The sequence below is a fragment of the Thalassophryne amazonica genome, chromosome 3 (assembly GCF_902500255.1).
Source record: "Thalassophryne amazonica chromosome 3, fThaAma1.1, whole genome shotgun sequence".
NCBI lineage: Eukaryota > Metazoa > Chordata > Actinopteri > Batrachoidiformes > Batrachoididae > Thalassophryne > Thalassophryne amazonica.
Window position 1 is genome coordinate 143,400,520 of NC_047105.1, and position 24,363 is coordinate 143,424,882.

Sequence of the window (24,363 nt, forward strand, 5' to 3'; positions counted from 1 at the left end):
GTCTGTACGTCATGATTATCGAGGTTGGCAAGGCTGTACAGTCTCAGACTGCGTTGACTCGAACTTAACCTCTTAAACCCTACAGTCCCCAAATTTGGAGACTTGCGCTGTTTTGGAACATTTGAACACTCATAACTAACCAGTGCTGACACCAACATACACTTATTATACATCAAAATGTTAAGTGAAGTCTCCTCTACAAAAGTATCCACTTCAATCACAGATCAACTAACCACAGCTGAAATGCCAAGCAAATAAAGACATAAATCGGAATTCATTTTTTGGGAAAAAAAACATCATTTACTCCTACCAAGTATTATTTACTTTCAATTTTTTTTGCATCCACAACATCCCCTAGGACCTGTCTTTTAGCTGATCCAAACCTTTGCATTTTTGACCTTGTACAAGCTGAGAAATAAATCATAATGTATGGGTATGTGATTTTGGTGAAATAGGCTCTAGGGCTTAAGGGGTTAAATGCAAGTTGGAATTTATCTCGGAGCAGCTGTCTGCCCTGCAAAGGCATTGATGTAGGAGACCAGTGAATATTCATTCACGGAATTGGATCTGGACAGTTAAGAGAAGCCGCATTTGGCTCTGTGTTTCTCTGCCTCACACAAACACGGCAGCCTTATCAGCTACTGAAGGTCAAAATGCCACGCTTGTTTTTCAACAGCCCTGGTGATGCACAAGGTTCCCTTCTCATCTGCTCTCCCCCACAGTCTGCGGTTGTCTTCAAGGCCACTGTAGACTCTACGCATACACGGACAGAGACTGATATGCACACACCTGCACACATGGACACAGGATCCCCCACCCCCTCCTCCCCTTGTGTTTCTGTCCCCATCTTGGCCTCCGCACTTGCCGCTCCACATAAAAGTCAAATATCATCAAATATATTTTTACACTCACAAGTGTACAAAGAGGCTGTTCTTTGAAATTCTGTTATGTTTTGTACTCTGTGTATATGACCTGGCCGTGGAGTTTTCTGCATTCGGGGAATGTTTGGTCCCCCAGCCTACAGATAATAATTTTGGGGGAAGGGGTGATTAGCCCAACAGCCACCATAAAAAAAATCTTCACAACACTTCACACAGAGAAAAGAACTCTTATTTTAGCAGTCTGTGGGAGTAGCTCGGCTGCCTTCCATCGTAGGGGGTTATGAAGCATTTGCTCCTTTTTTCTGAGTGCACTAGATGACAAAAAAGTTCAAAGAAAACTGAAGAGTAAGGGTAATTTGTTTACGGTCTCAGTCTGCACTTCAACTGCAGTGACTGATGTTTCGATGAGGGAGAACTTTGATTTGCATAGTTGTGGAAATTCTGCTTTCAGTGTCAAGAGTCACACTGCTAGACATAACAATTCTGATAGAAGCAGCGTTGCTGAGGAGACTGACAAGGTTCTGATGGGAAAACACTCGAAACTTGAAATGCAGAGTCTCAAAACTCCATCAAGCAATCATACAAATGCATTTTAAACTTAATGGTCTCCTTATAACCAAGCGTCAGATCGTGCAGGCTTTTATCCCGTCCTCTACCCATAGAACAGCGCACCAGACCCTTTATTCTCTCTTTGTGGGTCGTGAGCCCACATGGAGGTGACACCATGTTGTTTCGTCAGGCTGATCCTGACTGAGCTTCATGGCTGTAGACTCAGACACCAGGTGCTCACCTGCAAACCGAGCTTCAGGCCCCCATTTCTTAGTCTACTGTCAACGAGACCTGAATAAGCAGCAGAAAATGAATGAATGAAAAAAGAATGGTCTCATCTAGCTGCCTCTAAAGTCTTCATGATTTGTGTTTGAGACCAGACATTGGCTTTTCAAAAGAATGGAAGAAGGCAAGTTAAATGGATACTAATTTTTATAGTTCTCCAAGAAAATATCCAACATACAGACATGAAAGCCTTGTGGGGTTGGAAATATAACTAAAAGAATGATGAACATTCCTGGTCAGTTTAGACACTTACCATGATGGACGACACCCCTCAGCCCATGGATTATGGGGTCGACAGCGGGGTTGTCCGTCGCTCCCACCTGATTAACACAGAGATAAAAATTTGATATAAAAACAAGTGCAGTCCGATTCCAATTTCTGAAGTCTGCCAATCTGGATCTGGATCACCTCCAAAATTCAGTGGCGTCTTCCGTGCCCTAATATCTATCTGTGATGAAAATTTAATCAAAAAGCGTGCAGTAGTTTTGATGTAATCCTGCTAACATCCAGAAAAACAAATGATTTTATTGTGTCCTTGGCGGACGTAATAAAATGACAGTTCACCCTGGCCTCTGCATCTTCTTCTGTCACACCAACCAACTGAATGTCATCCTTCACTCCTTCTATAAACCTCCTTTGTCCTCCCTTTTTTCTTCTTGCCTGGTGGCTCCATCCTCAGCATCTTTCTCCCTATATACCCTGGGTCCTCCTCTGCACATGTCCAAACCATCTCAGTCTTATCTCTGAATTTGTCTACAGACTATTCTGCCTGACTAAGCACTGTGATATGCTTTTTTTCTAATCATATCTATCCTCATAACTGGCCCGACCAAATGTACGAAATTGCAACGTCTTCAGTTCTGCTACCTCTGGCTCCGCCTACTGCCATTTTCTTAGCTCCACTATCTCTAAGCTATACAATATAGCTTACTACCATCTTGTCAGCTGTCACACTCTTCATTACTTTGGACAGCTGACCCCAAGTCATGAATGCAGAAAAATCCCAAATAATGTTTTTTTTTTTCTAAATCACCTGTTTCCTTGGAGAACATACCTTCAATCAAAACTGCCCGAGGTAATATTCTTGAACTAGTCAGCAGCTACAAGTATTTGGGATTGACTTTTGACATGGAGCTCCCTTTTAAAGTTCATCTTAATCACTTGATTTCCAAATTAAGGTTTCTTTTATTGAAACAAGTGTACCTGACACACAAATGGACAAAAGCAAATCAAGTGTTAAATGACTGTTATCACTGCAGCAGGCTGAGTGTTGACTTGAGAACAACTCTGTCATGTTTGTGCCTTCTAATAAGACAGATTATGTGGATGAACTGTTGGACCTGTCCAAAGTGTTGACGAGTGGATGAAGATCCCAACACTGTTTAGCTCTCTGCCCAGTTTGAAAGACCAGAGAAACAGGACCTCAAGGTTCAGTCAGTGGCAGGTCTGAAACCCAAGTGCCTTCCTTGAGCGTCTTCGCTGAGGTGGATATAACATGAGCTCACAAAGTGTCCATAAGTCAAATTATACCAAAATGTGAATGAATGAATGAATGAATGAATTTGGTGTGCACACATGCACACATGCAGTAGTGTTCAGAATAATAGTAGTGCTATGTGACTAAAAAGATTAATTCAGGTTTTGAGTATATTTCTTATTGTTACATGGGAAACAAGGTACCAGTAGATTCAGTAGATTCTCACAAATCCAACAAGACCAAGCATTCATGATATGCACACTCTTAAGGCTATGAAATTGGGCTATTAGTAAAAAAAGTAGAAAAGGGGGTGTTCACAATAATATTAGTGTGGCATTCAGTCAGTGAGTTCATCAATTTTGTGGAACAAACAGGTGTGAATCAGGTGTCCCCTAAGTAAGGATGAGGCCAGCACCTGTTGAACATGCTTTTCTCTTTGAAAGCCTGAGGAAAATGGGATGTTCAAGACATTGTTCAGAAGAACAGCATAGTTTGAATAAAAAGTTGATTGGAGAGGGGAAAACTTATACGCAGGTGCAAAAAATTATAGGCTGTTCATCTACAATGATCTCCAATGATTTAAAATGGACAAAAAAACAGAGACGTGTGGAAGAAAACGGAAAACAACCATCAAAATGGACAGAAGAATAACCAGAATGGCAAAGGTTCACCCATTGATCAGCTCCAGGATGATCAAAGACAGTCTGGAGTTACCTGTAAGTGCTGTGACAGTTAGAAGATGCCTGTGTGAAGCTAATTTATTTGCAAGAATCCCCTGCAAAGTCCCTCTGTTAAATAAAAGACATGTGCAGAAGAGGTTACAATTTGCCAAAGAACACATCAACTGTCCTAAAGAGAAATGGAGGAATATTTTGTGGATTGATGAGAGTAAAATTGTTCTTTTTGGGTCTAAGGGCTGCAGACAGTTTGTGAGTCATGTTGCCTTATGCTCAAGAGGACATGCTCTTGAAATGACTGTTTCAACAAGACAATGACCCCAAGCACACTAGTAAACCAGCAAAATCTTGGTTCCAAACCAACAAAATTAATGCCTCACAGATGTGAAGAAATCATGAAAAACTGTGGTTATACAACTAAATACTAGTTTAGTGATTCACAGGATTACTAAAAAAGCAGTTTGAACAGAATACTTTTGAGTTTGTAGCATCAACAGCAGATGCTACTATATATATATATATATATATATATATATATATACACGAGGGCTGTCAATAAAGTTACGGTCCTTTTTATTTTTTTCAAAAACTATATGGATTTCATTCATATGTTTTTACGTCAGACATGCTTGAACCCTCGTGCGCATGCGTGAGTTTTTCCACGCCTGTCGGTGACGTCATTCGCCTGTGAGCACTCCTTGTGGGAGGAGTCGTCCAGCCCCTCGTCGGAATTCCTTTGTCTGAGAAGTTGCTGAGAGACTGGCGCGTTGTTTGATCAAAATTTTTTCTAAACCTGTGAGACACATCGAAGTGGACACGGTTCGAAAAATTAAGCTGGTTTTCAGTGAAAATTTTAACGGCTGATGAGAGATTTTGAGGTGATTCTGTCGCTTTAAGGACTTTTCACGGTGCGAGACGTCGCTCAGCGCTCTCAGCCGCCGTCGTCAGCCTGTTCAAGCTGAAAACCTCCACATTTCAGGTTCTATTGATCCAGGACGTCGTGAGAGAACAGAGAAGTTTCAGAAGAAGTCGGTTTCAGCATTTTATCCGGATATTCCACTGTTAAAGGAGATTTTTTTAATGAAAGACGTGCGGACGGGTCCGCGCGTCGGGACGCAGCCGCCGCGACGCTCCGCCACAGGAAAAACACCTCTGTTGAAAGCCTTAAGGACAAGTTGGAACATGTCCTGCCTGTTAAACAATTTCTCATATACTCACTCCACTGAACGCCATCAAAAGCCGCCTGGATTTTACAAATGGTTATCAACACGGAGGTGTTTTTCCTGTGCCGCCGCACCGCGTCGGCTGCGTCCCGACGCGCGGATCCGTCCGCACGTCTTTCATTAAAAAAATCTCTAACAGTGGAATATCCGGATAAAATGCTGAAACCGACTTCTTCTGAAACTTATCTGTTCTCTCACGACGTCCTGGATCAATAGAGCCTGAAATGTGGAGGTTTTCAGCTTGAACAGGCTGACGACGCCGCCTGAGAGCGCAGCGCGACGTCTCGCACCGTGAAAAGTCCTTAAAGCGACAGAATCACCTCAAAATCTCTCATCAGCTGTTAAAATTTTCACTGAAAACCAGCTTAATTTTTCGAACCGTGTCCACTTCGATGTGTCTCACAGGTTTAGAAAAAATTTTGATCAAACAACGCGCCAGTCTCTCAGCAACTTCTCAGACAAAGGAATTCCGACGAGGGGCTGGACGACTCCTCCCACAAGGAGTGCTCACAGGCGAATGACGTCACCGACAGGCGTGGAAAAACTCACGCATGCGCACGAGGGTTCAAGCATGTCTGACGTAAAAACATATGAATGAAATCCATATAGTTTTTGAAAAAAATAAAAAGGACCGTTACTTTATTGACAGCCCTCATATATGTGTGTGTGTCAAATGGTAAAAGGGGTGGGTGATTATAAGCTTTTGCTTCAGCCTACACCCTTTCGGCTGCACAAAACTGGAAATTACCCACGAGTTTTGTTTTTGTCTTGTTTTTGTTTAATGACAGATTTCTTTTTGTTGTTAAGTACAGTCGTGTTCAGAATAATAGTAGTGCTATGTGACTAAAAAGATTAATCCAGGTTTTGAGTATATTTCTTATTGTTACATGGGAAACAAGGTACCAGTAGATTCAGTAGATTCTCACAAATCCAACAAGACCAAGCATTCATGATATGCACACTCTTAAGGCTATGAAATTGGGCTATTAGTAAAAAAAAGTAGAAAAGGGGGTGTTCACAATAATATATATATATATATATATATATATATATATATATATATATATATATACGTGTGTGTACACGTTGTACATGGTCTGTATCGTAATACAATCAATGAAGTCCCAGAATTTCAACATGTGTAAACAGACAAATAGTGGGTTTGTTGGCTCACGATATGGTTTATTACTTATAACTCTTATAGCATTCTTCTGTAACAAAATCACTGGATTGTGTTTGTTTTATATGTGTTTCCCCAAACCTCAATGCAGTAGGTCATATATGGGACAAGTAATGAATGATATAGTGTAATGCTGGGAGTGGAAGAATTGTGCTTTATACAGAATTGCGATGACTTTTGAGATTTTAGATTTAACAATTTATATGTTAAATCTAAAGATCTAATCAATATATAAATGTCTATGGCTTCTGTGAAACTTAAAGACTTTTGACACGATTGTTACTGTGTAGCTGAGTTCTGGTGGGTCATACTGAGCTCCTTTGGCACACGTGTGTAATTGCACATCCCAGAACAATGGTGCACTCATTGAAAAGTGTGAAGAGCCAGGATGCTGTGGGGACAGCGGTGAGTCATCTCCCCTCAGCGCAGTGCTTGTGTTGCCCGACTGGGCAGTATAGAATTTTATTTTGTAGGTAAAAAGAGCACTGGACTGGTTTAGCATTCATTTGGCAGGTTTTTAAAAATACACTCACTCACTCATCTTCAACCACTTACTCCAATTAAGGGCCACGGGGGCTGGAGCCAATCCCAGCAGTCACAGGCCATGAGGCGGGGTTACACCCTGGACAGGACGCCAGTCTGTCGCAGGGTCACATACAGACAGACAAACACATTCACACCTAATTTAAAGTCTCCAGTCCATCTAACCTGCATGTCTTTGGATGTGGGAGGAAGCTGGAGCACCCGGAGGGAACCCACACAAACACAGGGAGAACACGCAAACTCCACACAGAAAGGCCAAAGGTGGGAATCAAACCCAGGACCTTCTTGCTGTGAGGCAACGGTGCTAACCACTAATCCACCACGGTACCTTTTTAAAAATACAATTGAAACTGAATTTGAAACCAAACCCAGGAGTGCATATACACCTTCCAATCCATCGACTGAAGAGCATCTTCTTTGTTTCTCAGCCTCTCAAATTGCAACAGTTGGCTGGAGCAGGTAAAGGTACGAACTCACACCTGCTGCTGTCACTCTGTAAACTCCAATCATCACATAACAGCAGTCATTGTGCATAGAAATAATTATTTAAAGTCTTCAGTCATTTACCTTCTTCTAAAAGTGCGTTGTGTGTGTGTATGTGTGAACCAGGGGCTGTTTTCTACAGACTACAGAGAAGCTTCTCCGTAGACTCTCCATTAAGCTACATGATGTCGTCATGCGGCTTCACAGAAAATAGTTGTGAGCAGTTAGCAGTTGTTTTATTCCTGATGGATTTTTATGTATTCTTCGGCTGTACTGCTTTTTATGACACACCTACCTAACAAGGGGGAGAGCTAAAACACTAAAGAAAATATCAACTATTATCATACGAGGTCTGTTAGAAAAGTAGCCGACCTTTTTATTTTTTGCAAAAACCATAGGGATTTGAATCACGTGTGATTACAACAGCCAAGCTTGAACCTTCGTGCGCATGCATGAGTTTCTTCACACCTGTCGGTTGCGTCATTCGCCTGTGAGCAGGCTTTGTGTGAGCAGTGGTCCACCACCCTTGTTGGATTTTTATTGCGAGCAAAATGTCTGAACGATTTACAGCTTTGCTGCATCAAATTTTTCCAGAAACTGTGAGAGACCTCCAGGTGGACACCGTTCGGAAAATTCAGATGGCTTTCAGGGACGATTTTATGGGGATCACACAGATTAAGGAGTGTTACAGCCGGTTTAAAGACCGCCCACAGCGGCTGAGAGTGCGCCGCGCTCCGAGCGGCGATCGACAGGCTGAAACGACCAGATCATTTCCAAAGTGAATGCTGTGTTGATCAGGGACATCGTCTGACTACCACAGAACTGGCAGAAGACGTGGACATCAGCACTTTTTCGGCACATTCCACTGTTACAGGAGTTTTTGTCATGGAAAGAGGAGCGGAGGAATGTGCCACAGAGCCGCGAATGGCGCGGGACAAAAGCACCTCCGTGTTGGTCTCACAGGACGGCTTTCAGATGGCTTTCAGACGGCTTTTGGTGGCTTTTCAGTCGTGTGACTATCCGAGAAATTGTGGATGAGCTGGACATACCAGAACATGTCCTCTGAGGCTTCATCACGGCGTTGCTTTGCGCCATGCGGCTCCGTCCCGACACGCGAATTCCTCTGCATGTCTGATGTCCACGTCTTCTGCATGAGATTTGGCTCATGACCGAAAGAACGAGATCGGGAGTACAAGCGGCCAAGATGAGTTTCCTCCGCAGGGTGGCTGGGCGCTCCCTTAGAGATAGAGTGAGGAGCTGGGTCACTCTGGAGGAGCTCGGAGTCGAGCCGCTGCTCCTCCATGTCGAAAGGAGTCAGTTGAGGTGGCTCAGGCATCTTTTCCGGATGCCCCCTGGAAGCCTCGCTGGAGAGGTGTTCCGGGCACGTCCCATTGGGAGGAGGTCCCGGGGAAGACCCAGGACACACTGGAGGGACTACATCTCTCGGCTGGCTTGGGAACGCCTTGGGGTTTCCCCGGAGGAGCTGGGGGAGGTGTGTGTGGATCGGGAGGTCTGGGTGGCTTTGCTTGAGCTGCTGCCCCCACGACCCGACTCCAGATAAAGCGGAAGAAAATGGATGGATGGATGGATGGATTTACGTGGACTACGCGGTGGTTCTCCTAACGATTTGCTTTGGTGTGGACAGTAAAAATCAGTCATGTATTTCCTCAGTAATTGTGCATTAAGTGGACCTACTGACAGCTGCTAAAAGTGCCAACACCATTAGCATACAACAATAAATAAGACCAAAGTTTCACTCAGTGTGAATATTACAGCAGGGTTGTCTTAGATAATCCTTTAGGATGTTTCCCCACACAACAAGCTGTATCATTCCAGTTGTTTGTAATGAAATACTACAAGCAGACAGCAACAACTCAACAGCAAGCGGCTCTGTTACGGTCGGGGGGAGGAGTCACTGGACCCAGCTGCTGTCACTCAAAGCAGCCACACCCACAATTATACATAATTTTATTGATTAAAACATCTTAAACTAAGAAATTAAAAAAAAATTGCCCCAGTGCAGCTGTCACGGAGGCGGAAACTATCGATAGAGACCAAAACCATTTTGTAAACAAGTTTATTTCTGCTCTAAAGTCGGATGTTTTAAAATGGGTTTCTGCAGCAGTGTCTTTGTTTTGGAGTTTGCCTCAAGTGGCCAGTCGAGGATCTCCACATACTGGTTGGGGTCAAAATGCGAGCTGGAGAGTTTCTGCTTGTGTTTAATGAATGCAGCTGCCACAAGGAGCTTTTATCTGTGCAGCATTGAAGAAGAAAATTGTGTGTGTGCATTCTGTGTGTGTGTACAGAAAGTGAGATTAAGAGAAATCAAAGCTGAGACAGAACATTGCAGAGACAAGACTGAGGGAATTGGCGTTTCATTATTCATGTTTATCTTTCAAATTCCACGGTCTTGTCTCCTAAGATTTTCAGCCACAAGACCTCATGTCATAATGTCCGGCTGTCTTCATCTCTATTTTTTTTCCATGTTTTATTCAACAGCTCCATCCCCGTTTTTCTACCCAAGGACCATCCACTGCCACAAGAAAACTGGAAAACAACAATGAAAGAACATGTGGTAGAAGATCACATAAGCTCATGTTTCTTTTCTGCACAACTTTTCTGTTTCTCATCTGTCATAATTAACTCCCACTGTTGCCAATCCATATGACCAGAAGGGCACTCAGAAGGGCCATCCCAACAAAGGACCAGGCACATCCACACTGAGGACCAGACACATCCACACTAAGGACCAGGCACATCCACACTGAGGACCAGACACATCCACACTAAGGACCAGACACATCCACACTGAGGACCAGACACATCCACACTGAGGACCAGACACATCCACACTAAGGACCGGGCACATCCACACTGAGGACCAGACACATCCACACTAAGGACCAGGCACATCCACACTAAGGACCAGGCACATCCACACTGAGGACCAGACACATCCACACTAAGGACCAGACACATCCACACTAAGGACCAGACACATCCACACTGACGACCAGACACATCCCAACAAAGGACCAGGCACATTCCTACTAAGAACAAGGCACATCCACACTGAGGACCAGAAACATCCCCACTAAAGACCAGGCACATCCCCACTATGGACCAGGTACATACACACTAAGGACCAGACACACCCACACTAAGGACCAGACACATCCACACTGAAGACCAGACACATCCCAACAAAGGACCAGGCACATCCACACTAAGGATCAGACACATCCCAACAAAGGACCAGGCACATCCACACTGAGGACCAGACACATCCACACTAAGGACCAGACACATGCACACTGAGGACCAGACACATCCCAACAAAGGACCGGGCACATCCACACTAAGGATCAGACACATCCCAACAAAGGACCAGGCACATCCACACTGAGGACCAGAAACATCCCCACTAAAGACCAGGCACATCCACACTATGGACCAGGTACATTCACACTAAGGACCAGACACAGCCACACTAAGGACCAGACACAGCCACACTAAGGACCAGACACATCCCCATTAAGGACCAGACACACCCACACTAAGGACCAGGCACATCCCCACTATGAACCAGGTACATCAACACCAAGGACGAGGCACATCCCCACTAAGGACCAGGTACATCAACACTAAGGGCCAGACACATCCCCACTCAGGACCAGACACACCCACACGAAGGACCAGACACATCCCCACTAAGGACACAGACACATCTCCACTAAGGGCCAGGCACATCCCCACTCAGGACCAGACACACCCACACGAAGGACCAGACACATCCCCGCTAAGGACACAGACACATCCCTGCTAAGGACCACACACACTCGCACTAAGGACCAGACACATCCCCATTAAGGACCAGACACATCCCCATTAAGGACCAGACACATCCCCATTAAGGACCAGACACATCCCCATTAAGGACCAGACACATCCCCATTAAGGACCAGACACACCCACACTAAAGACCAGACACATAACCACTATGGACCAGACACATCCACACTAAGGATCAGACACATCCCAACAAAGGACCAGGCACATCCACACTGAGGACCAGACACATCCACACTAAGGACCAGACACATGCACACTGAGGACCAGACACATCCCAACAAAGGACCGGGCACATCCACACTAAGGATCAGACACATCCCAACAAAGGACCAGGCACATCCACACTGAGGACCAGAAACATCCCCACTAAAGACCAGGCACATCCACACTATGGACCAGGTACATCCACACTAAGGACCAGACACAGCCACACTAAGGACCAGACACATCCCCATTAAGGACCAGACACACCCACACTAAGGACCAGGCACATCCCCACTATGGACCAGGTACATCAACACCAAGGACGAGGCACATCCCCACTAAGGACCAGGTACATCAACACTAAGGGCCAGGCACATCCCCACTCAGGACCAGACACACCCACACAAAGGACCAGACACATCCCCACTAAGGACACAGACACATCTCCACTAAGGGCCAGGCACATCCCCACTCAGGACCAGACACACCCACACGAAGGACCAGACACATCCCCGCTAAGGACACAGACACATCCCCGCTAAGGACCACACACACTCGCACTAAGGACCAGACACATCCCCATTAAGGACCAGACACATCCCCATTAAGGACCAGACACATCCCCATTAAGGACCAGACACACCCACACTAAAGACCAGACACATAACCACTATGGACCAGGCACATCCCCACTATGGACCAGGCACATCTACACTAAGGACCAGGCACATCCACACTAAGGACCAGGCACATCCACACTAAGGACCAGGCACATCCCCACTATGGACCATGTACATCAACACTAAAGACCAGACACATTCACACTAAGGACCAAACACATCCACACTAAGGACCAGGCACATCAACACTAAGGGCCAGGCACATCAACACTAAGGGCCAGGCACATCCCCACTCAGGACCAGACACACCCACACAAAGGACCAGACACATCCCCACTAAGGACCCAGACACATCCCCGCTAAGGACCACACACACTCACACTAAGGACCAGACACATCCCCACTAAGGACCCAGACACATCCCCGCTAAGGACCACACACACTCACACTAAGGACCAGACACATCCCCCCTAAGGACCAGGCACACCCACACTAAGGACCAGGCACATCCCCACTATGGACCAGACACATCCCCACTAAGAACCAGACAGATCCCCACTAAAGACCAGGTACATCAACACTAAGGACTAGACACATCCACACTAAGAACCAGACACATCCCCACTAAGGACCAGGTACATCCACACTAAGAACCAGACACATCCCCACTATGGACTAGGCACATCCCCCTAAGAACCGGGCACATCCCCACTGAGGAGCAAGGGGATGTTCCTAATTCCTTGTCCTTGGCTGTCTGCGTCCCACCTGGCCGTGGTTCCAGCTCCATATACTCCAGGACTCCAGCTTGTTCTCAGACTCCCAAGTCTGTCCCTGTGTGCACTCTGGCTCCCAAACTTCCACCACTGTATGTGGGCCCAGTGTAACAGTTTATCTTCCCCTCTGAGATATCCTGGGATATCTCACTGGAAGGAGGTTGGTCTAGGATATTTTACCCCCCGCCCTGGATATCCCCCCCCCCCCAATATCTTGCCAAAAGGAAGTTTTGCAACATATGATTGTCAGTATGTGTTTGTTGTTTTGTTTTTTTGGGTTTTTTGAGGTTTGTCTGTAATCATTGCATTTTTACCTTTAACTTGCTGTGCAGCACATAGTTTACATCACAGACTCTTGCAACTTCACAGGTAGCAGCCTTAACAAGGTACCTTTCAGTACACAAAAGGATCAAGCTCAAAGTCAAAGGTCAAGGTCACGGGAAGGTCAAATAATAAATTCAACTAAACAATTTTCCTGGTCGCATTTTTTGAAAATTTGCCTCCAAATTTGGCATGCACATAGTCATAGGCCTTGCTTATAAGCCGTTACCTGGGATAAGTGACTGACCTTGACCTTCAGTGTTTCACTTGAGGTCAAATGTCACCTAAAATCAGTCAAACTTTAGATATAGTCCTCGTGGAGAAAAATGAATTATTGATGTCTTTATGATATCTTTATTCATTCTTTCCCCTGCAGAGCTGCTCGTCCAGTCAGAATCACACTTTCAGATAAACAGATTTGTCAACTTCATGCTGCATTTATATTATTCTGTTGATTCCTATCTGACACTCTTTATATTTATGACCTAGTTTGTACAAAAGAGATTTGAGAAAGGTGGCAGACATTATAGGCCCCTCATTTTCATTATGGTTCTTAAACATATGTTTATTTGCAAACTATTGTGTGTATGTGTGTTCTTGAAAAGAAACATTCTTGAAAGGGTAGTTGTAAAACAGCTAACTGATCATCTGCAGAGGAATGGTCTATTTGAAGAGTTTCAGTCAGGTTTTAGAATCCATCATAGTACAGAAACAGCATTAGTGAAGGTTACAAATGATCTTCTTATGGCCTCGGACAGTGGACTCATCTCTGTGCTTGTTCTGTTAGACCTCAGTGCTGCTTTTGATACTGTTGACCATAAAATTTTATTACAGAGATTAGAGCATGCCATAGGTATTAAAAGCACTGCACTGCGGTGGTTTGAATCATATTTATCTAATAGATTACAATTTGTTCATGTAAATGGGGAATCTTCTTCACAGACTAAGGTTAATTATGGAGTTCCACAAGGTTCTGTGCTAGGACCAATTTTATTCACTTTATACATGTTTCCCTTAGGCAGTATTATTAGATGGTTTGCTTAAATTTTCATTGTTACGCAGATGATACCCAGCTTTATCTATCCATGAAGCCAGAGGACACACACCAATTAGCTAAACTGCAGGATTGTCTTACAGACATAAAGACATGGATGACCTCTAATTTCCTGCTTTTAAACTCAGATAAAACTCAAGTTATTGTACTTGGCCCCACAAATCTTAGAAACATGGTGTCTAACCAGATCCTTACTCTGGATGGCATTACCCTGACCTCCAGTAATACTGTGAGAAATACTGGTCATTTTTGATCAGGATGTCATTCAATGCGCATATTAAACAAATATGTAGGACTGCTTTTTTGCATTTGCGCAATATCTCTAAAATTAGAAAGGTCTTGTCTCAGAGTGATGCTGAAAAACTAATTCATGCATTTATTTCCTCTAGGCTGGACTATTGTAATTCATTATTATCAGGTTGTCCTAAAAGTTCCCTGAAAAGCCTTCAGTTAATTCAAAATGCTGCAGCTAGAGTACTGACGGGGACTAGAAGGAGAGAGCATATCTCACCCATATTGGCCTCTCTTCATTGGCTTCCTGTTAATTCTAGAATAGAATTTAAAATTCTTCTTCTTACTTATAAGGTTTTGAATAATCAGGTCCCATCTTATCTTAGGGACCTCATAGTACCATATCACCCCAATAGAGCGCTTCGCTCTCAGACTGCAGGCTTACTTGTAGTACCTAGGGTTTGTAAGAGTAGAATGGAAGGGAGAGCCTTCAGCTTTCAGGCTCCTCTCCTGTGGAACCAGCTCCCAATTCAGATCAGGGAGACAGACACCCTCTCTACTTTTAAGATTAGGCTTAAAACTTTCTTTTTTGCTAAAGCTTATAGTTAGGGCTGGATCAGGTGACCCTGAACCATCCCTTAGTTATGCTGCTATAGACTTAGACTGCTGGGGGGTTCCCATGATGCACTGAGTGTTTCTTTCTCTTTTTGCTCTATATGCACCACTCTGCATTTAATCATTAGTGATTGATCTCTGCTCCCCTCCACAGCATGTCTTTTTCCTGGTTCTCTCCCTCAGCCCCAACCAGTCCCAGCAGAAGACTGCCCCTCCCTTAACCTGGTTCTGCTGGAGGTTTCTTCCTGTTAAAAGGGAGTTTTTCCTTCCCACTGTTGCCAAGTGCTTGCTCACAGGGGGTCGTTTTGACCGTTGGGGTTTTTCCGTAATTATTGTATGGCCTTGCCTTACAATATAAGGCGCCTTGGGGCAACTGTTTGTTGTGATTTGGCGCTATATAAATAAAATTGATTTGATTTGATTTGATGTGTGTGTGTGTGTGCGTGCACTATATTTATTCATTTGTTTAGATATACAACCCCAATTCCAATGAAGTTGGGACGTTGTGTTAAGTGTAAATAAAAACAGAATACAATGATTTTCAAATCCTCTTCAACCTATATTCAATTCAATACACCACAAAGACAAGATATTTGGAAGGGGGATTTAAAGATACTTCACAATAGGAAATATTGCTTTTGTAGATAGTATCTATAGATACATACAGAAAGACTACCAATATCATTTACAATCAAACTGCTTCATCCATGAAATATAGAGTTTAAAGGTTGCTCTATCCTGATTGGGCTTTATCAAGGCTGGGTTAATCAGTGCTGCCCTGTAGGAATTTTGCCTGTCGGGGGGGGGGGGGGGGGGGGGGGGGGGGGGGGGGGGGTCTGGGCCCGTCTGGACCTCTAACCTTAACACAGAAGGGATTATTGATCACAATTGTTATCACTGTCACCTGGAGAAATAAAGTATCTTGGTTTTTGCATTTAACCCTTTTGTGTTCTGGCTGTCCTGCATCCTGGGGTCCAATCCCTGCTCAGAGTGGTTCTTACTGCAATAAGTAATCTGCTTTGTTATGGAGGAAAACTTTTCTTTTAGTGCTAAATAGTCTCCTTTTGACGAAAGATAGTGTATTTAATATATGTGCTTTTTTTTCTCGCTAATGTGTCTGTTTTTTTTTTGTACTGTTAGTTAATGCTGAACGTTGAAGACTGTTTTGTGGCCTATTTCAAAAGTATGATAAAGGCTTTTGGAAAGTCAAACCTCTCTCTCTCTGTATCTCTCTCTATCTTTCGCACGCGCGCGCGCACACACACACACACACACACACGCTCACCTGAAAAAACACAGCCATGGCAGCAATAATCCTCTTCTCCCTGAGCGCCGCGCTGAGGCTGTCAAAGTCGTCTGAGTTGTACATGTAAATCTGCATCTGTAACGAAGACAACAAACACACAATGTAATGAAGTTAGCACAACAGCGTGCATCCACTGCACACGCCCCCGTTCTATAAGAACACAGAGACGTTAGAATCACAGTTTATTTATCATCTAATTTTCAGAAAAATCTTACAAATTGCTGTCCGTCTGTCAGTACAGTGTGAATGATGACGTTAGTTTTTTGTTTCTTTTTGACAAAGGTTTGTTATTTTTCTGTGACCACATGTGTGGATTCAACTCCAGTGTAAGATAAGAGAGGTCAGATCTTCATTTTTTAGTCCTTCATGGGGAAATGTGCAGTGTCACAATAGCAGTTTGGCCAACTGCATACACAAGGGGGTGCACTACCTGTTCAATTCAATGCAGTTTATTTGTGCGGCACCAAATCACAACAACACTGCCTCAAGGTGCTTCAAACGAGTTTTTGAGTGACTTTTACAAGTTTTGTGGGCAAACACATTTCCAGCTCCGCCTCCTTTGTAAACCACAGTGTGCAAAAGAAAGCCAGCATTAATGTATCGAAACACACTGTGTTTGTTTATTGTTGCGAAAGATTGTGGTTATTTTCAATTCATGAGTTAGCATCATGGTTTACTTCTGTGCAGTGGTGCGCACAGATAACCAAAAAATTAACTTCGATAACAGATAATAAGATAACTGAAAAGTTATCTTTGATAAAGATAAACCACCCAAAAATGTATCGGAAGTTACAGATAATCGATAACCAATAAATTCCGGTGTTGTCTATGGGACATTTGCAGTTACTAAACAGCTGAAATTGATTTTTAACACAATCACTTTTGAAAGCATCAAAAGCGGTAAAAGACCTAAAGAACAAGCAAGAATGTTTGACCATGCTGCTCCCTGCAGGAAGCAGCACAGACAAATCCTTAGAGCGCCCACGAAATCAACTCTTTACTAATCATAATCATTTTTCTTTCAACATTCTGCCACTGCTGGAAGCAGCACTCCCACCACAGAGACACACCAAGAGCAACCATAAAGCCAGCTCTCTATCAATTTCAATACTCTGGTCAGGCGGAGGTCTTGAAAAATAAAGTCATACTAACTTATGGTTTTTTGAAAATACTGATAGAATAACTCCATTAATGTCAATTCTGTCATTTGTACAAAGTTAAAATATAACATATATCTTTTAATGTTGAATAAGGCACTAATTCTGAGGTTTTGTAACAAACACAGACCGCAAAGCATTCTGGGTAAAAGTGCTAAACAGTGATTGGTTCAGTAATCCATTATGTAAACCAACACGTTAATGTGACATGTGTCGTGTGTTGGTTTAAAAATAAATGTGCTTTTGTAAAATATTCCATTTTTATTTGTAAAAACAGGCATTTTTACGGAGCCCTGGAAGTGTCATCGCAATTGCATGTTTTAAAACTTTTATAATGTTGTAAAACGTGCACTCAATATTAGTAAGTAAGTAAGTAAACTTATTTATATAGTGCCTTTCACAGACATAAGGCCATGTACACACGTTGTCGGGTATTTGTAAAACCGAATATCTTACCCTTTCAGTTTGTGGAAAAAACATCATCCACACTACGTTGTTTAAAAAAAATCCATCCACATCGAACCGTATAAATGTGTTGTAATTAGTCTGCCAAACCTTTGGGTGGCGGTACTGATTAAAATTCTATCCAGTCAGGCGCCTTATTCTCTTGTCGTCACTTCCACAAAAACTAAAAACGTGGCGCCAACCTCGTTCATGTGGACTGATAAGGAGTCGGAATTACTTCTACCCGTAGTTTTAGAATACAAAGTGTTGTGGCTGGCATGCCTGGCTGGCTTTTGTTGGTCTTCTGTTTCTGTCTTTTGGTTTTCCTTCCAGGTGGTGCGCATTTGGGACTGAGTGGCTGTGTGGCTGAGTTATCAGGACCTCACCCTGATCACCTGCGGCTCGTCAGGACTCACAGCTGTGGTGCATCTACACGGATTGGAACATGGTGGCATTTAAGTCTGGAGTACACAGTGTGTATGTGCCAGAGACTCGACCTTGTGACCAGACGGGTGAGATCGTCGTCTCGAGAGCCATCTCATCATCAGTGGATGCAGAGAACGTCCAGGTTTGATTCATGTCTGTGACAGAGGAGAGGGTGAGGTCTCACGCTCGTCAGCACACTTCCTGAGGTACGTCAGGTTTTGTGACTAACATTTGTACAGTCAGTAAATGTGGTGTCCCTCACACCTTATTATATTGAGCTGTTATGTTAGTCGTTTTAATCAGCTTCCACTGCAGTGAGTTTGTGAACAGGGTGTTCCATGCCTGCAGGGTGGGAAGCTGATTAGTAATTAAGCCAGGATGTGTTTGCTGTTTGTACACCTTTGAGCGGTCTCTCTGTGTGTGGAGTGTGGACTCACATGATGATTTCTTCATTCACAGACTCGGTTTGTCGCAGCCACCTGGGGGGTGTCGGCGGGGTCCTTGGGTCCGAACTGGTTCTGGCTCCGGACCGTTAGTGCTGCTGGGAGCGCACCGTAATCCACCACACCAGACCGCGCACTCTTTTGTTATATTTATCACATCACTGTTATGTTTATTAAACTCTGTTATCCTTTGTACCGTGCTCTGCTTATTTTATACTGGGTCCTTCAAACGCTGGTCGGTTCTCCGGGCTGCGTCCGACACATAACACAAAGTTAACAAATACGAGGTCTATTAGATAATAAACTGACCTTTTTATTTTTTTTAACTATATGGATTTGAATGACGTGCGATTACACCAACCATGCTTGAACCCTCGTGCGCATGCGTGAGTTTTTTCACGCGTGTCGGTGACGTCATTTCCCTGTGGGCAGACCTTGAGTGAGCCCTCTCGGCTGAATTCCTTTGTTTCACACGCTGCTCGAGACGGCGCGCGTTGCTTTATCAACATTTTTTCTGGACCTGTGAGGAATATCTGAGTGGACACTATTCGAGAAATTAAGCTGGTTTTCGGTGAAAGGTTTAACGGCTGATGAGAGATTATGGGGTGTTTCTGTCGGTGTAAGGACTTCCCACAGAGCAGGACGTCGTGCAGCGCTTCCAGGTGCCATCGTCGGCCTGTTTCGACCTGAAAACATCCTAATTTAAGGCTTAATTCACCCAGGACGTCGTGAGAGAACAGAGAAGATTCAGAAGAGGCCGGCATGAGGACTTTATGCGGACATTCCACTGTTTAAGGACATTTTTTAATGAAACACGTGCGCGCAAATTTGCCAAGTCGTTTCCGTGACGACTCGGCAAATCTGCGTGCGCCGCGACAGGAAAAACACCTCCATGTTGAAAACCATTTGTAAAATTCAGGCGGCTTTGATGGCTTTCAACAAGTGAGTAACTGAGAAATTGTTTAACAGCTTGGGCATGTTCCAACTTGCCCGTTAAGGTTTCCAACGGAGGTGTTTTTCCTATCGCGACCCCCCGCGGTCGGGTCCGGCCCGACATGCGACTCTGCCCGCACGTTCTTTCATTACAAAATGTCCTTTAACAATGGAATGTCCAAATAAACTCCTCATGCCGACTTCTTCTGAAAGTTCTCTGTTCTCTGACGACTTCCTGGGTCAACAGAGCCTGAAATGTGGAAGTTTTCAACTTGAAACGGTGAGACACTGCCACCTCGAAGCGCAGATCGCCATCAGGTGCCGTGGGCCGTCCTTAAAGCGATACTACCAGACCAAAATCTCTCATCAGCCATTAAAATTTTTACCGAAAACCAGCTGAATTTATCGAATGGTGTCCACTCAGTTGTACCTTACAGTTTTGAAAAAATTTTGATCAAAAAAAGCAGCAGTCTCTGAGCCATTCCTAAACAATGAAAAAATCGACGAGAGGGTGGGCCACTCCTCACTCAAAGACTGCCCACAGGCGAATGACGTAACCGACAGGCGTGAAAAAACTCTCGCATGCCCACGAAGGTTCAAGCATGTCTGATGTAATCACACGTGATTCAAATCCATATGGTTTTTGAAAAAAATAATAAGGTCGGATACTTTTCTAATAGACCTCGTATATGCACACAAAAAGCGCCTGGACAATGGACAATACCAACACTTTGAGAGCAGCCATGTACCCAGACGTTTAATACCGCCATGAACACTCCTGGCCAGTAGATGGCAGTAGCGGCCTTGAAAAAATGTCAAACAAAATTCGAGATAATCCGTGTCTGCTACATTTAAGATGCGTGGAATTTAACAAACGCAAATACACTAACGTCTATAAACCCAGAGAATATATTCACGAGAGTTTTAGGCATTAGAGTTTAATGCTGTTATCTGTGGACCCTGAACAGAGTGTCTGAAATGCATTTGTCCTGTCGTGAACGTCTGAGATTACCTTATGCTACCCATAATGCATTGCTGCCTGGCACAGCATGTGCTCACAAAACCTTAAAAATTAGCACATTACTTTAAAACGAAAACATATATCTGATATTTTCACTTTATAAACTTCAGACATGACAATAATTTTAAATAACTTGTCTAAAATGAGTGGTTAAAATTTGAACTCTAAGTTAAACATGTATGCCTCTGGATGACTTGGTGACATTGCGATTATATTAGTATGGTGTTAAAGGAAATGACTTTTTTTTTGGTCACCAGTTCTCCTTTGCTTACAGACGATAGAGTGGTTTCTGTTTGCAGAGGGTAGAACAACATGCCTCTTAGGAAACTTTTAACAGGTAGGTCTCAACAGCTTTACCAGTTTTAAAAATGTTTTTCACTGTTCAGCTTAGTTTAGTACGTTATCGGTCTAAAAGTTATCGGACGGTAATTCATCGGAAGATAATTAGTCTGATGATGGTTTTTAAATTTATCTAAAAAGATAATCTGATAATGAAAACATTATCTTCGATAATTATATGTTATCGGATTATCGGAAGTGTGCCCACCACTGCTTCTGTGAGGCTTCCCTGTGCTGGTCACATGATGTGAAGAGGAAAAAACCCACAAAATATCCGTTGATCATCCCAAAAGAGTACAAGAGGTGCTGCGTGTCATGTCGCCACACAGCTTCTGATCTTCAGACATTGATGACACAATTCTGGGTTGATTTTTCCTTTATGCAGTTTAGCACGGAGAAAAAAAGTGCAAATAGAAGGCAGGGTAAATACGTAGGCACAGCACATAAGAAAATGAAAAAATACTATAAGCAGGACACAAACACACTATATGCAGGTTGTAAAAAAAAAAAGTCGTGTGCATACAGCAAACATATTGCACAGTTTGTTGACCCGAGATCGACATAGAAACATACATACTGTCTGCTGTGCGGACTGTGTAGCTCTGCTTTTACAAACAAAATAAAAATTTGACTCCTGGCCAAATCTACAACCCTAATTCCAATGAAGTTGGGACGTTGTGTAAAATGTAAATAAAAACAGAATACAATGATTTTCAAATCCTCTTCAACTTATATTCAATCGAATACACCACAAAGACAAGATATTTAATGTTCAAACTGATAAACTTTATTGTTTTTGTGTAAATAGTTGCTCATTTTGAAATGGATGCCTGCAACATGTTTCAAAAAAGCTGGGACAGTGGTATGTTTACCACTGTGTTACATCACCTTTCCTTCTAACAACACTCAATAAGTGTTTAGGAACTGAGGACACTAATTGTTGAAGCTTTGCAGGTGGAATTCTTTCCCATTCTTGCTTGATGTACGACTTCAGTTGTTCAACAGTCCGGGGTCTCCGTTGTCATATTTTGCGCTTCATAATGCGCCACACATTTTCAATAGGCGACAGGTCTGGACTGCAGGCAGGCCAGTCTAGTACCTGCACTCTTTTACTACAAAGCCACACTGTTGTAACACGTGCAGAATGTGGCTTGACATTGTCTTGCTGAAATAAACAGGGACGTCCCTGAAAAAGACGTTGCTTGGATGGCAGCATGTGTTGCTCCAAAACCTGGATGTACCTTTCAGCATTGATGGTGCCATCACAGATGTGTAAGGTGACCATACCATGGGCACTAACACACCCCCATACCATCACAGATGATGGCTTTTGAACTTTACGCTGGTAACAATCTGGATGGTCTTTTTCCTCTTTTGTCCAGAGGACACGATGTCCATGATTTCCAAAAACAATTTGAAATGTGGACTCATCAGACCACAGCACATTTTTCCATTTTGCATCTGTCCATTTCAAATGAGCTCGGGCCCAGAGAAGGCGGAGGTGTTTCTGGATGTTGTTGATGTATGGCTTTTGCTTTGCATGGTAGAGTTTTAACTTGCACTTATAGATGTAGTGACAAACTGTGTTAACTGACAATGGTTTTCTGAAGTGTTCCTGAGCCCACATGGTAAGATCCTTTACACAATTATGTCAGGTCACGGGCATTCAGTGTTGGATTTTGGCCTTGCCACTTACGTGTAGAAAGTTCTCCAGATTCTCTGAATCTTCTGAGTATATTATGGACTGTAGATGATGGAATCCCTAAACTCCTTGAACTTGAACGTTGAGAAACATTGTTCTTAAACTGTTGGACTATTTTTTTCATGCAGTTGTTCACAAAGTGGTGATCCTCACCCCATCTTTGCTTGTGAATAGCTGAGCCTTTTGGAGATGCTCCTTTTATACCCAATCATGACACTCACCTGTTTCCAGTTAACCTGTTCACCTGTGGAATCTTCCAAACAGGTGTTCTTTGAGCATTCATCAACTTTCCCAGTCTTTTGTTGTCCCGTCCCAACTTTTTTGAAATGTGTTGCAGGCATCCATTTCAAAATGACCAAATATTTGCACAAAAACAATAAAGTTTATCAGTTTGAACATTAAATATCTTGTCTTTGTAGTGTATTCAACTGAATACGTATAGGTTGAAGAGGATTTGCAAATCATTGTATTCTGTTTTTATTTACATTTTACACAACGTCCCAACTTCATTGGAATTGGGGTTGTATATGAATGTAGCTGTAAGTTTCACTCCATCATTCACACATGCTGATGATATGTAGATAATACACAGATATAACACATACATAAACAGATCCAGCAGCTTCACCTTTTCAGAAAACTGTTTCCACTGGAACCATTCTGAGATTTGCAGCCAAAAGTAAATCAGTTCAAGAAAGAAAGGTTTGTTCCGCTAAGAATGTATGAAATGTTACCACACATGGATCCCTTTTATTGTGAAACAATAATGACTGTATGTCTCAAACGCTCATAACTCATGATGAAAGTTAATATTCCAGTTATTGTTGCATGAACTCTGAATTGTGAGGTCACAAATGTGTGAGATGTCTGTGTGAACAACAATAATACACAATCTGTGTGTGTGTGTCATGTTGTGATACTTTCAGGACACAGTGATGACTCAAAAAAAGCATAACTACACAAATCAAAATTCTGCAAGAAGTTGAAGCTGAATATTAAAACTGAACCAAAAGATTGAAAATGTAAACAAGACCTGAGTTACAGAATTTACTACAGTTTGAGACGCTTGAGACTGTGATGCACTTTTACATGATCTCTGGATCACGCTCATAAAATCTTGTTCTTCAGCTGACTTTGTTCTGGAGAACATAACATTTTCACACATAGAAACTCAGCAACTCAAAAGTGTCATGAAAGCTCCTGTAGGCTGTACGAAGCTCAACGTGACGACTAAAACACAAACTCTGAAGTCCAACTTCACCACAGTATTTCTGACCTGATGGGATGAAGTAATGAAGGACCAGTAACCCTTCTCATTATAGTGAGCAAATGCTCAAACATTCAGAAGAAGTCCACATTGATAGCTAGCTGAGGTAACTGGTTCATAAAGGTCCAAAGCCTTTATTTAACATCATTAAGGTCACACAACATTTGACACTATCGAGCGAGGATGTCTTTTTGTAGTCCGAAGGCAGCTCAGGTTCTCAAACAAGATCACAGGAGTCATTAAACAGTCTGACACCTAAAACATGACCCTGTTGTTGTGGGTAGTGAGAGAATGACTTACTGTGAGACCTCCACTGGATCTCTCCAAGGATCTAAACACTCCTCACTTCTGTTTATG

The 24,363-nt window shown here is 43.1% G+C and overlaps 1 protein-coding gene across 1 annotated transcript in view; it reads right to left on the reverse strand.

The window, feature by feature from the left end:
• Window positions 1-24,363, reverse strand: part of LOC117507850 (receptor-type tyrosine-protein phosphatase gamma-like) — a 954,825-nt gene that overhangs the window by 108,824 nt on the left and 821,638 nt on the right. Inside the window, exons 5-6 of the mRNA XM_034167634.1 lie at window positions 16,254-16,349; window positions 1,969-2,035 (exon numbers count right to left, since the gene is read on the reverse strand). Of these exons, the coding sequence (XP_034023525.1) occupies window positions 1,969-2,035; window positions 16,254-16,349 (163 nt within the window). The remainder of the gene's footprint in view (window positions 1-1,968; window positions 2,036-16,253; window positions 16,350-24,363) is intronic.